The 12,917-nt window shown below is 52.8% G+C and overlaps 3 protein-coding genes across 3 annotated transcripts; 2 read left to right on the top strand and 1 right to left on the bottom strand.

Moving 5' to 3' along the window:
- Positions 1 to 132: 132 nt before the first annotated feature.
- CTAM01_04524 (calcium-translocating P-type ATPase) lies at positions 133 to 3,312 on the bottom strand (the record flags this gene model as incomplete). The annotated part of the gene is made up of 4 exons (XM_060520554.1): positions 133 to 223; positions 282 to 2,905; positions 2,974 to 3,131; positions 3,195 to 3,312. The coding sequence occupies 4 exons, from the start codon at positions 3,310 to 3,312 to the stop codon at positions 133 to 135; spliced, it is 2,991 nt and encodes a 996-aa protein (XP_060384508.1).
- Positions 3,313 to 4,815: 1,503 nt separating this feature from the next.
- Positions 4,816 to 8,702, top strand: CTAM01_04523 (RhoGEF domain-containing protein; the record flags this gene model as incomplete). The annotated part of the gene is made up of 8 exons (XM_060520553.1): positions 4,816 to 4,966; positions 5,037 to 6,271; positions 6,333 to 6,653; positions 6,713 to 6,913; positions 6,965 to 7,183; positions 7,236 to 7,470; positions 7,523 to 7,744; positions 7,798 to 8,702. The coding sequence occupies 8 exons, from the start codon at positions 4,816 to 4,818 to the stop codon at positions 8,700 to 8,702; spliced, it is 3,489 nt and encodes a 1,162-aa protein (XP_060384507.1).
- Positions 8,703 to 9,835: 1,133 nt separating this feature from the next.
- CTAM01_04522 (shwachman-Bodian-Diamond syndrome protein) lies at positions 9,836 to 10,482 on the top strand (the record flags this gene model as incomplete). Its single annotated transcript, XM_060520552.1, has 3 exons — positions 9,836 to 9,999; positions 10,243 to 10,366; positions 10,426 to 10,482. The coding sequence occupies 3 exons, from the start codon at positions 9,836 to 9,838 to the stop codon at positions 10,480 to 10,482; spliced, it is 345 nt and encodes a 114-aa protein (XP_060384506.1).
- Positions 10,483 to 12,917: the final 2,435 nt, after the last annotated feature.

The raw sequence follows: 12,917 nt of genomic DNA, 5'->3' as shown, positions 1-12,917 counted from the left end.
ACATCCTTATTTGTGACTTTAATGCCTGGACGTTGGCTGCTGTGGTCTATGTACAGCTCTGTGCAATGTTGCCAGGGCTACTACTATGGTACAAGTGATCTATGGTCTAGCTTTGGGCTGGCCTCTAACCATCTAATTCTCCTTCTTTGCCTTGGTAGACTTGATCGCCTTCTTCTGACTGAAGTACGATCTCTCAATAGCCTTGAGGACCTCATCAATGAGACTAGAAAGAACAGAGTCAGCAACAGTAGATGAGCGAGCGAGAACGATGGTCGACTTACATAACAGGGGCGCTGATGTACAAGACCGCCTTCCACTCCAACCAGTTCAAGGGAAGGATGGAGAACAGGTTCTGGAGGAAAGGAGTGTAGAGCAGGGCGAAGTGGAGAGCCATTGAAAGAGTAATGGCATAGACAAGCTTCATGTTAGCCCAAAGAGGCAGGGACAGCAGGGACTCGCTCGAGGACAGCGCGTTCATGGCGTTGAACATCTCGATGACGACCAGAATGGAGAGCGAGACGGTCGAGGCGGACTTGGCGGAGCTGTTGGAGAACATCTGGCAACCAATCTCAGGGAAGTCTGCAGAGCAGCGGTGGAAACGGGAGAGGTGGTAGAAGCTGATCTGAGGACCCTCGGGGTTGTACATGAACCACCAAGCATAGCCAGCGACAGTCGCAACACCAACGTAAGTACCAATAACCAGGTAGCGGAAGAACAACCAACCGCCGATGAGAGGCTCGTCGCGCTTTCTGGGCTGGCGCTTCATAATGTCGTGGTCAGGAGGGTTGAACGAAAGAGCGGTGGCGGGAAGACCGTCGGTGACCAAGTTGACCCAGAGGAGCTGGACGGGGATCAAAGCCTCCGGCATACCGAGAGCGGCAGTGAGGAAGATGGAGACAACCTCACCAATGTTGGAGGAGATCAGGTAGCGGATGAACTGCTGGGTGTTGTTGTAGATGGAACGACCCTCCTCAATAGCAACCTCAATGGTAGCAAAGTTGTCATCGGCGAGAACCATGTCGGCGGCGAGCTTGGAGACATCGGTGCCAGAGCCCATGGCGACACCGATATCAGCCTTCTTGAGAGCGGGAGCGTCGTTGACACCATCACCAGTCATGGCGACGACCTCTCCCTGTTGCTGGAGAAGGTCGACAAGCTTGGACTTATGGCTGGGCTCGACACGGGAGAAGAGGGATGCGTTTCGGGCAGCTTCGTTTGCCTCGCTGTCGCTCAGGTTCTCAAACTCTCTGCCAGTGAAACTCTTGCCCTTGAGGTCTTCATATTCGTCAAAGACACCAATCTGTCGGCAAATGCTCTCAGCGGTGTTGCGGTTGTCTCCAGTGATGACAATGACACGAATTCCGGCGTTCTTGCAGTGGCGGATGGAAGCGGCAACTTCCGGACGAGGAGGATCAAGCATACCAACCAATCCGAGGAAGGTCATGTTCTGCTCAATCTGGGCGTACTGTGCGGTAGACTTGGCTGACTTCAAGGCGGGGTTCTCACCAATGTTGTCGACGCTGGCGAGGGCGATGACACGGAGACCACGGTTACCGTAGTCAACAACTTCCTTGGCGATCAAATCGGCGAGCTTGCTGTTCAGGGGCTGGCGCTTTCCGTTGGCTCCAACAAGAGTGTGGGTGCAGCGTTCGAGGACAGACTCAGGAGCACCCTTCACCAGGAGCTTCTTCTCTCGGCCGTTCTGAACAAGGACAGACATGCTCTTGCGATCTCTGGAGAATTCATAGGTAGACAGACGGGGGAGCTGGCTCTCATACTGAGAGCTGGCGTAGTGATGACAATCCTCGGGGTTGCTGTTGGAAGGCGCACACGGTCCAAGCTTCTCAACAAGAACTCTCAGAGCGCCCTCAGTGGGCTCACCGACGTTGGAGAAGGTACCCTTGGCCGCATCGTAGGCGAGCTTGGAATCGTTGCACACGGCGGCAACCTCAGTCATCTGGCGGACAGTAGCAGAAGAACGTGTAAGATCGGTGACCGTCTGGCCTCTGAGAGAGATAGAACCCTTGGGGGCAAATGTGGTGCCTTCGACATCGTGCTCAACGAGGTCTGATCCGTTCTCGCTGATGTAGACAAGCTTGCTGACACTCATCTGGTTGGTGGTGAGGGTACCGGTCTTGTCGGAGCAAATGACGCTGCAGCTTCCAAGGGTCTCCACGGACGGCAAGCTTCTGACGACGGCATTCTTTGCAGCCATCTTGCGAGTTCCAAGAGCCAAGCAGGTAGTAATGACAACGGCGAGACCTTCGGGAATAGCAGCAACACCGAGAGACACGGCGATCTTCAAGTAGTAGATGGCACCCTTGGTGAAGGATCCGTGGCTGGGGTCGCTGAAGTGAGGGATGTTGATAAGCCAGACGAGGATGCAAATGACCGTGATAACCTTTGCGAGACTGTCGCCGAAGTCGTTGAGCTTCTGCTTAAGAGGAGTGGGCTCGGAGATCTGGGCGGTGATACTCTCATGGATGTCGCCAATAGCGGTTTGGGAACCAGTCAAGACAACGACAGCCTTTGCGCGACCAGTAACAACAGTGGTTCCAGAGAACAACATGTTGGTCTGGTCTTGCAACACAGCCTTCTCATCCTTGACAACATGATCGCAGTCCTTGCCAACACTCTCGCTCTCTCCAGTCAAGATAGCCTGGTCGACGTTGAAGCTGTTGCTCTCGATGGCGATGATACGGCAGTCGGCAGGAATGCGATCACCAATGTGGACGGAGACGACATCACCGGGGACGAGCTCCTCAGCCTTGACACGGGAGACTTGGCCGTTACGGATGACGTTGGCAGAGTTGGCAGAGTACTCCTGCAGGGCGGCGATGGCTTTCTCGGCGCTGCTCTCTTGTGAGACACCGACGACGGCGTTGAGGATGAGAATGGTCAGAATCTGGAAATCGGCATTGTTAGCCGGGCAAAGTCTGGGCATTGTGGGTATTCGCATCCAAGATTACGTACCACAGCTGGGTCGACGAAGGCGCTCCAGCCTTCCTCGTTGTCGAAGAGCGCCAGAACGAAAGAAACAGCGGCAGAGCCGAGGAGGATTATGACGAGTTGGTCCTTAAATTGCTCGAGAATGAGCTCCCAGATGGGCGTCGGAGGTTCTTCGGGGATGACTGTGGACGGACTGTTAGCACGAAACTATCGTGGGTTTTGGGTCGAGTCGCAAAGCTACTTACCATTCTTGCCATGCTTGGTACGCGAGGCAATGACTTGATCATCAGTAAGGCCGGTCTTGGGGTTCACTCCCAGGGTTGAGAGGACCTTTTCGGTGGGTGAAGCGAATGCGCTCTCCATCGCGAAAGCTGCGCTGCGCGCGGGACTTGTCTTGTCGAGGAACCGTCACTATCTAGCCGAGTTGCAGCGGCCGTCGGAGTCTGTTGTCGAATGGGGAAACGGTGGACACGAAGGAACTCTTCAAGTGGTGTTGAAGAGAGAAAGGGAAAATCGAGATCCGAACCTTGTGAAAGAAAAGGCTAAGGATGTAAAGGAGAAAAAGAAGAAGGTGCTGGAAAAGTTGCGATCAAACAGACAGCGTATCTTATTGCCGTTGCGGTGGGGCAGGAAGCTGAAATCGTCGCCGAACTCCCACTGGGATTCCAATACGCTCTACGTGTTCGTTCAGTGTTTGCCTAGCAGTAACAGTGCGGAACGGATAGCTGCCCCTTCTGGAACCTTTTTTTTTGGCCGTCGAGGAAAGATCCCGAGCTTGTCCTTTTAGGGCTAGCGCTGGTGGGGGAGCCCCTGTAACAAGAAACAAGACTCCCAAGGTCCCAGCAATTCACCTGTGCGTCCCTGGCAAACTGGCCCGTATCTGTCCATATCGGGGACCAGCCACTGCGGCCCCGACGCAGACAAACGTGGGGCAGGGACCAATTAAAACCACTATACGGAAGCCGATAATCCGGAGCGTAGGGCAGAGTGGAGGGGGAAAGGGGAGCTCTTTGACAAGAACCTGGCAGCCTGGAAACGATGCGGAGTACGTACCCGCCTAGCTGACCTGATAAGCTTACACACTGGTGCGACTACTACGTACAGTGCTGACTGATCATTTATCGGAAGTGCCTGGTGTGCCTGCGTTTCGTACCGTGCTGTGCCTGAGTGGCACAGGTGGTAGAAGTCCCCCGTAATGACATAATCACCTTATTCACGTGACTGGCTAAAGGTTCCCTTTCCGATTGAGGCCCGCCGTCCCCGTCTCGAGTGGACCAGCACTAGGCCGCTCCGGAGCCACTTGGGGCGCTCGCGCCGAGCCCGAGTCAGGGTTGAGGAACGCCGCCAACGTACGGAAAACGGCCTGCATCCATTGCATCCACATCGTCCGCATGTCTTGCGTAAGGCAGGACGAAGACGTGGGTCATGGAGGCGACTGACACCCACTTTGGAGTCTCGGGGTATCGAGATCACGTCTTCCATGCAGTCCCGCCAAACACTCATAGTCGAGCGATATGGATAACCCGTACCGTCAAGCCACCGAGACTCGTGTGGTGGGCGGCGAGACCAAACGTTCGGTCCAGATCAATAGACGACTAAATCACTAGACTGGCGAAGAGGTTTCTTTGTCTCCCGCTCGCTACGCCGCGCATCAAGACATGGCGCTCATGGCGCTGATGGACCGCGGCCCGTCACCGCAATGTTGAGTTTTTCACTCTCGGACACACCATGCTGAACCAAAGTCTGCATCGAGCTTCAGCAGGAACTCCGAACCGGCGGCAGCTTCGTCTTCCGGCAGAATGTGTGCTACGATGGCATCCAATTCGCGTCCAAGACGCAAGATCCACGGATCTTGACCCGACAACGATGCACACTAGAGACGCGTTCTCTGGCCCGGCGGGCAGGCTGCATGTCGCAGCTGCATTCCTCCCGACCGGCTCGTTGGTAGATTCGCCGGGTGCGACTGTCCACCGCAGCTCCGTACCACGCCGTGACTTCTCACGAGAACTGAGCTACCGTATGTAGAGCTCGATCGTCGTCGGCATGTAGAGGCCGGCATAGGAAGAACGATGAATGTTGAGTTCCAGCTCCGTGGTTCGGCCGGAGTCGTCCCTTCGGCCAACAGTCCGCTTTCCTTACATATTCTATGGTGTATGTCTCAAGCGCCGTGCCTGCTCCTCCTCTCCTCCTTCCTCGGGCCCTCCTCGTCATTCGTCTTGAAAGAGCTTTCCGGCCTCGAAATCCTCCTTCCCTCCTTCGTTCTAGTGACCCACGCTGGCTTTCCTCCCGTGCCTGGACTAAGCAATCCCACGCCGTCCACTGGACATCATCCTCTTCTGCCTCAACCCTTTCGAGCTTCCCACAGCTGGCAGTCCCAGCAAATTTGCATCGTTCATCTCTTGGTGTTGATACCATACATCATGTTTTGAATCCTCTTGGAACCGCTATTGCTTCCTTTTTTGGTGTCTTGGAACCCAGTCTTACCTCCTCTTTCTTGGACGTCGCAATGGCATGGCCACCACCACCACCACTACCAGACTCTGCATCTCTTGGATCTTGCTCTCGCTCCAGCTCCGTCCGGATCACCCGTAAGACAGATTGCGCCGCATCGTATCCCCCATCGCCCGGGTCACAGCAAGATTCCATCAAGTCTAACGAGGTCTTTGAAAATGTCGACCTTTCATCCAGTCTCGATGGTCTGCACATTAACGGTGTCGAGGCTTGGAATACTTTGAGCAGCATGGCTGTTTTAGGTTTAGAGCCCAACAGCGGCGACTCCCATGACGATCTCATTCCATTCCCTCGGGTATCAGTTGATAGCAGCAACGACGACGATCATGAGCATTCGGACTCGGACACGTCCTCCAGACGAGGTCCATTTTACAAATGGATGAAAACTCTCCATCGACGCGCCAAGCAGCGAGCACAGCCTATGAATGGAGACGGTACCCTACCCTGGAAGCTCCTAGATTCGGCTGATAGGTCAGCACTTTCTCGGAGGACTCGCCATAGGAGATCATCATCAGGTTCATCATTCGGATTTGTCGCTGCGGTGAAAAGTGCTAGTGTCAGTCTTGCTAGCGGCAGTGCTATCACACGCCCTCGACGCAACAGCCGCCGCTCGCTGGCCTATTCCAAAACCGAGCGCAGCAGCAGAGGTTCTTTCACCGCGACTAGATTTTCAGAGGACAGTTGTAATGCCGAGTGGCCAGCTCAGGTTGACCCGTTGGCAACCGAACGCGCTTTGCAGCGTAGACGCATCTTGGAGGAACTCATCAGCACCGAGGAAGGTTATATTGCGGACGTCCGCTTCCTGATGAACGTAGGTCGCCGATGCTGTCCAAGGCAATGGTCACGAACGTAGAGAGAACTAATTTTGTTAGGTTTACATTACAATTCTCGCTTCCCTGCCTACTCTACCTCCGGGGCTTAGGTCCTCGATCAACCGTAATCTCACAGATATCGTTGAACTCCATGAAGAGCTACTGGGCGAGCTGCACCGCGCTGTACCGGACTCAGAGTACACCCAAATGGAGATCCCGTCGTTGCCCAGAAAGCCCCCTAGCCGTGGACATCAGCGAATGAGGAGTCTCGATTCAGTGCCAGAAGACGACGACAGGGCCATAAGCTGGCTTCAAGAAGTACCTGGTATGATATCTGAAGCACAGGTTGCTGGAGATGTAGCGAAGGTGTTCAGTAGAAAGGTAACTGCTCGAATCCACATATCACCACGGCTGAGCGTCATTGCTGACCTGTTTTGCAGATGAACCGCTTCTTCATTTACGAGGAATACGGCGCAAAGTATGAAATGATGATCAAGGATGTTGCTTCGGCTCATCGGACTATGCCGCAATGGGATACGTATCAGAGAGGCATTGAGACACTCGCTTCATCGTTGGGCTCTGCGAACAGTCATGCCGACCAGGCAAAGAAGTCACTGACTATTGGAGATCTCCTTGTCAAGGTCAGCAATGCGCTCCAATCGGGACCAGACGTGGTGCTGATGAACTTTTAGCCAATCCAGCGGATCTGCAAGTATCCTCTGCTTTTTGCCGAACTTCTGAAGCACACACCTGTGGCAGACTGTCCGAACTCCCACATGGAGGTTGAAAGCGCTCTTTTGCGACTGCGAGAGGCCACAGCTGAGATCAATCGAGCGACGAACGACAGGCGAATGAAATCCACGCTGGAAAGAACTTGGATTCTTCAAGACAGACTGGTCTTCCCGGAGCAGGTAAGTTAGTATCACAAAGCGCTCACGGATTTAAATTAACAGCTTTGGGAAGAAACTCGATGCAGCGTCGAAAAACCGGATCAGGTCCTTTGGCCATGTTGAGCTTTGCGGTGCACTGCATGTTTGCTGGCAAACAAAAGACGGCGCAAAAGGACAGTACATGACTTGTCTCCTCTATCACAATGTCTTTTGTCTAGCTTCAGCCAGCAAAGTGGACCAGATCTACACTATCCAAGCGTGTATCAACCTGGCTAGCATCAAGATCGAGGAGGCGGATAATGGGAGAGGTTTGTGGCGTTTCCATACGAGTGCCCGAGTATCTCTGCTAACAATTCCAAGGTCTTCAATGTCATACAGCTCCATTCTCATGGAAACTTGTTTTTGAGTGCGATTCCCAGCTATACGAGATACTCATGACTGCCTGTTCGCCTCGAGAGCAAGAAGAATGGCGAAGCCGGTTGTCGGTTGCTAGAACGGGAGAGCAAGAGCAGATCGACCCTAATCTGTACAGCTCAATGTCTTTGAACATGAAGAGTCTCGGTACGGTGTTTAGAAAACCAGGTTTGTCCAGTTCCCCCAAAAGTCTTCGGTCCAAGTTATTGACAGCTGCCCAGGCACTGTTGCCCGTCGGATATCGATTCATCGCGCCACCACAGTTGGCCCAAAATCGCCCTTGTGTCAGGTCATTTTGAAGAATACTAGTGTTCTGCGAGACAATTTAGATGCCGCATCCACTACATCTATCAATCGCTCGCAATCGCTGCTCACAACGAGCCCTCGCATTCCAATTCTGGCACCTCCACGAGGCGAGAGAGCTCGACTTGAAGCTCTCATGTCTGACATCTGGAGCCGAGATATCCTCCCGTTCCCCGGTATGACTGGTAGATCTCGCTCTGAACACTTGGTTCGAAGTTCTGCTAGTACAATGATGCGGAAGCTCAGCGTTGCAAGCATCGCCAGCTCTTTTGCAAAGAGGTCCAACAGTGTTGCAAGCATGGGGAAGCTCGTCCCTGACGAGAATGTGGGAGAGAAGCAAGAAAACGCGCATCATGGACATGCCTTCAAGCTTTGCGAAGAGGATAGTCCGAATATTGCACACGGTCTCGATGACAATGCTGGTGAAACAGCAAAGACTCGCTTGCCCAAAATCGACGACGATGTCGAGGTTATAAGCACGGTTAGCGCTCCGGCGACCCCGATGTTGAATCCGGCCAAGATTCTTGTTCATGCAGATCCAGTCGAACAATTGCGGCTGGAACACATCTACTCTGGGGACGCGTATACATCGAGACCATCCATTTTGCGCACTGCGTCAGGAAACAACTTGCCGAGAGTGCGTCGAGACCAGATTTCCGACAGAAAATCACCCTGTCCGTCCGAGAAAGGTGTTTACCGGGAGCATCAACATCGAGCACCAAAAGGGCCCAAACTGTCCCACAAGGCGTCGATGCGCTGGGGCAAGGCTGGCACATTGAACAGAGACGATTTGGTCCAGGGCATCCGAAGCTTCTTTCGATAAAGACCGGCCGCAGCATTTGGCCTTTAGTCGGCTTCAATGGATGAATCATGACAGATTGACTGGAATTGAATGCGAGAGATGGAGGTGCACGTCACTATGTTACGCCCATTGGCTATATTCATTGAGAAACTCTGAAGAGGGGAAAAGCACTGAGTTCATATGGAGGTATTCTTAGTTCTGATTGTTTTTGTCGTCGAGTTGACGAGAGTATAATGATACCCCTGCGTTAAATTGCTCATTACCCACCGCAATAAGTTACGCAGTCTCGAAGTTACACCAGATGATGTCAGTGATGCCATCGTGAGGCTTGACTCCTGGTAATGCCTCTTTCTGCGGACGTCCGTCTCCATGTTTGGACCTTCTTGGGAAAGTGGATGTTGAGCTCCCGTAGTGAGCCCCAACATAGCAAGCTGCCCTGGCCAGTGAGGTGACTTGCATTGATGTAAGGTACCTCGGGATATCGAGGGCGGTTCAGTTTGCGCTGTGAAAAAGGGCATGGCAAGGTACACAACAAGTAAGGTAGGTACTCCGTACTTTGTGCCAAACGTTTCCTTCCCCATCTGGATCATTCCAGCCGCAAGTTGTCGCAACGTGTAAACACCCCTTTGGCCTACTTTCCTTGGTCTGAGATTAGCGGTGACGTACTACAGTGGTGCGATGCAGGAACGCTCAGAGTTCCCGGTACCTAATGGGCGAGTTTGGCGACGTGCCTGGACCAGCTGGGCGATGCACGGAGCACATAGCTGCCCCGCTCCCTGCCTGGGCAAGCTCCCCAATGGCGGGGCAGTGATGAAAGGCAGTCGCGTGTTCCCGCACCTATGACGTACCTTCCAAATCACGAGCTTCCCAGCTCCTGCCCTCTCCTCGTAGCGTAGCTGGGGGAAGCTCCCCCCCCTCTTCAGCTTTTCCTCATATTAAAAGGCTGCGGCATACCTTGAGCTCCCATCTGTCTTCTCCTCTTCAGATCAATCAACCAAACAAAAACATCCTGAGATACCCGACGACATTTCGTCTTACACGCACATTCCTATCACATTTACAAGACCTCCATCGAGAGTTCATCATTCAATCACTTACCAAAACACACTACACTCCTACACACCACCACCACCACCACCACTACAACAGTCAAAATGGTCCGCGGCGAGGCTTCCCAGACTAAGGTCCACTTCAAGGGCCAGGAGGACGACTTCATCATCTTCGTTGAGGACCCCGAGCTCTACAAGAAGTGGAAGACCGACAAGTCTGTTCCTCTGGCACACTTCATTTCCTCATACAAGATCTTCGTCACGCACAAGTAAGTTGCAACTTTGCCTTCTTCCTACCTCTTCCTTTCCATCACCAGTGCTTCATCTGGTTGTCTATTCACCATCTTTGGCCCAATTGGATTTGAGGTCTACCATTGCAATGGCTTCGGCCTATGGCAGGGCGGGGGAGCGTTCGGGCCTCCAATTGTTTGCTTCCCAACATGCTACCGACACCTACTTGGCCTACCCCGCATTTCCACACATTACGCACAGCGGCTAACTCAATGAATTAGGCAAGGTGCACAGGGCCAGTACGATGCCGCTTCCAAGCCCACACTCGAGAACGAGTTTGGTACCAGCGTCGATGATGAAGTGATCAAGCAAATCCTTGAGAAGGGTGACACCCAGAACATTGAGGTCAGTCATACGTTGGACACACCACCTCAAGTGCAATCTACTGACAATGATATCAACAGTTCCCCGACCGCCAGGGTCCCAAGAACGATTCCCAGGGCGGCATGGTTGCCCACTAGAGGTCTTCCAACTCCCGCAGTCGCGTGAGGCTAGACGTGAGGGGCGGCATTGTCGCATCAGCTCGGCCAACATCTTACAGAAGGTTGCGGCCCAATGTGAGCCGAAACCGACGATTCCCTGGCGCTCGACGTAGCTGCGGTCAAAGGCGGGCGTTTCTGTTTTGAGGCGTTGAGGTTTGGAGTGGTGTGTGCAGCGATGGCAGCGAGGCATTACCCTCGACGGAGCACGCCTAACAATGACAATCCGAAAGAAGATGTCTTGAAGGGGAACATTAATCGCGTTCCCATCAACCAATTTACATGCAACGGAGGATGATGTACAAGGTGTGATAACCTTAAAAAATCTCCTTCGAGCCCGACAAGGGTTCAACATCGACGCCATGGTCAAGCATGGGGTCGATTGCATGGGTTTACTTAGCGAATAGCTGAATATGAGCACATGACTTCTCTCCATCGATTATGTCCTTGTCTGCACCCGATGATTATGAATGATTTTGACGTATGCACATTTAAGGGGTGGTTGATCCATTTGCGGTGCAAGTAGTAAGAGTGCAGAAAATCTTCGCAGTACACGAAATGTAAGAAGCTTGGGTAGTAAGTCAGTCATGCCGTCAGATCCGAAAACTGATCGGGTCGACTGGCTATAGAGCAAGCTTTCGCGATATGGTTGACCGACCGGGCGATTGATCAAAGTAAGCTCTTTCCGACGGCTTGGTCAGGCTTACTTCATGTAAATTGAGCCGCCAGGAACGGGCAGGACGCCTGGTCTATATAAAGACGGTTTTAATGTATTCGAATATGTGCAAGGCTGTCCGAAAAGTGGGGATACGAGTCGTTTGGGGGCCAGCGACGGCGGCCCCCCCCCGTTAGCTTGTCCAGCCGTGTTGTTGATCGTGCTGGACCTTGCGTCGTTGGTTCCTGTTGGGTCGTGGGTTTTTTCTTCTCCCTCTCTCGTGGACTCGTGATGTGGTGCGCGCCCGTTTCTAAAGTGTTTCGGGGAGCCGCTGCGGTGCCTTGGCCGCCCCCGACCCCTGCGTAGCCGCCCCCCTCCTCGCCTGTCGCTGTTGCCTCCACGCGCCTCAAATTCTGAAAGGGGTTATTTTTCTCTTTTTTTTGTCGTCGGGGGGACGTTGTATGTGCTGTATGTGTGTATGTGTATATGTGTGTGTGTGTGTGGTGTCACTGATTACATACTTTGAGGTCATCTACACACACCCCTTTTTCAGGTGAGAATGAAGGTTCGATGTAAAGCAAAAAAAAAAAAAAAAAAAAAAAAGTCGAAGAAAGAAACTTTGACGCTCCCGTAAACCATCGGTTCCCTTGGCTGCGAAGGAAAAGTCTAAGTGCGAAAGAGAGAGCAGAAGAAGGCGCCAAGAGCTCACGAGACCATTACGGGTCAACGGCAACTCTTTTTTTTTGAAAATCTTTCACTTGACTTTTTTTCTGAATTGGTCAGTCCCGAGAGGTAATCTGAGAGGGATGAACCCCATGTCGTGGTATGCCATATGTCACCGGATGTTAAGCTTGTTTGCCGAGATTGCCGTCACATCGTGTCAGTTGATGATGATGGGGGACAAATTACAATTGGAGGGCTCATGTTTTGGGACTCATTCTTGGATCTGGTGATTTTTTTTTTCATTGGAAATTTCTTGTCTTGATATTAGGTGTAGCATTGGTTGCTTCGGTCTCTATGGACCAAGGCCACGTCTCTTGACAGCGTTTTTCTTGGGCGGCGGCTATTCCTGGCAGAATCTCTCTCTCCAGCGTCCATTCTCTCTCGCTCTCTTCTCATCCCATCCCCCGAGAACCAGAATCCCCTCATCCCGAGATATTTTTGAGCCGAGCTTCGGGATGATACAATCCACCCTCCAGAACATGGGAGGTTGCATGCTCCAAAGCGAGGTGCCAAGGAGTCTCCTGTCTCTGGTCCTGCGGCTGCCCCCAACTGACCCATGCCCCGGTCAACGCGCCAGCCACTGTGTGTAAGTCCATGGTAAGCCGATGCGAAACAGGACGAACGACGACCGCATCCACCCACCCACACCACCACCACCACCACCACCACCACCACTGCCACGAGAAAGTATGCCCACGCTGAGATGACTTGAAGAGGAAAAAGGCTGAATAAGGTTATACCGTTATCGAGCCGCTGTAACCGAGAGTTGAGGAATAATCATGTAACCCTTTGTCGTCAGGAAGAACGCCGATGCTGGATGCCGTGATATCGATTGGGATCGTTATAAACATGAAAGGAAAAAGTAGTAAACAAGTTGTCATGATAGCTCAGGGAAAGAACGGTGAGGTCTCGTCGATTCTCCCGAGTTTGCTTGGACTTGCTCGCCATGGGGTATACGGGAGTCTCTCTGACAGGTAGATGAGTGTACCATGCGAGGTCGAGACGATTGTAACCGTGGCGAAGAAGGGGCGAGTGCAGT

This window comes from Colletotrichum tamarilloi (assembly GCF_030869305.1).
Source record: "Colletotrichum tamarilloi strain Tom-12 chromosome Unknown Scaffold_11.1, whole genome shotgun sequence".
In the NCBI taxonomy this organism is placed as follows: domain Eukaryota; kingdom Fungi; phylum Ascomycota; class Sordariomycetes; order Glomerellales; family Glomerellaceae; genus Colletotrichum; species Colletotrichum tamarilloi.
This window is presented reverse-complemented; position numbering and strand designations above follow the sequence as displayed.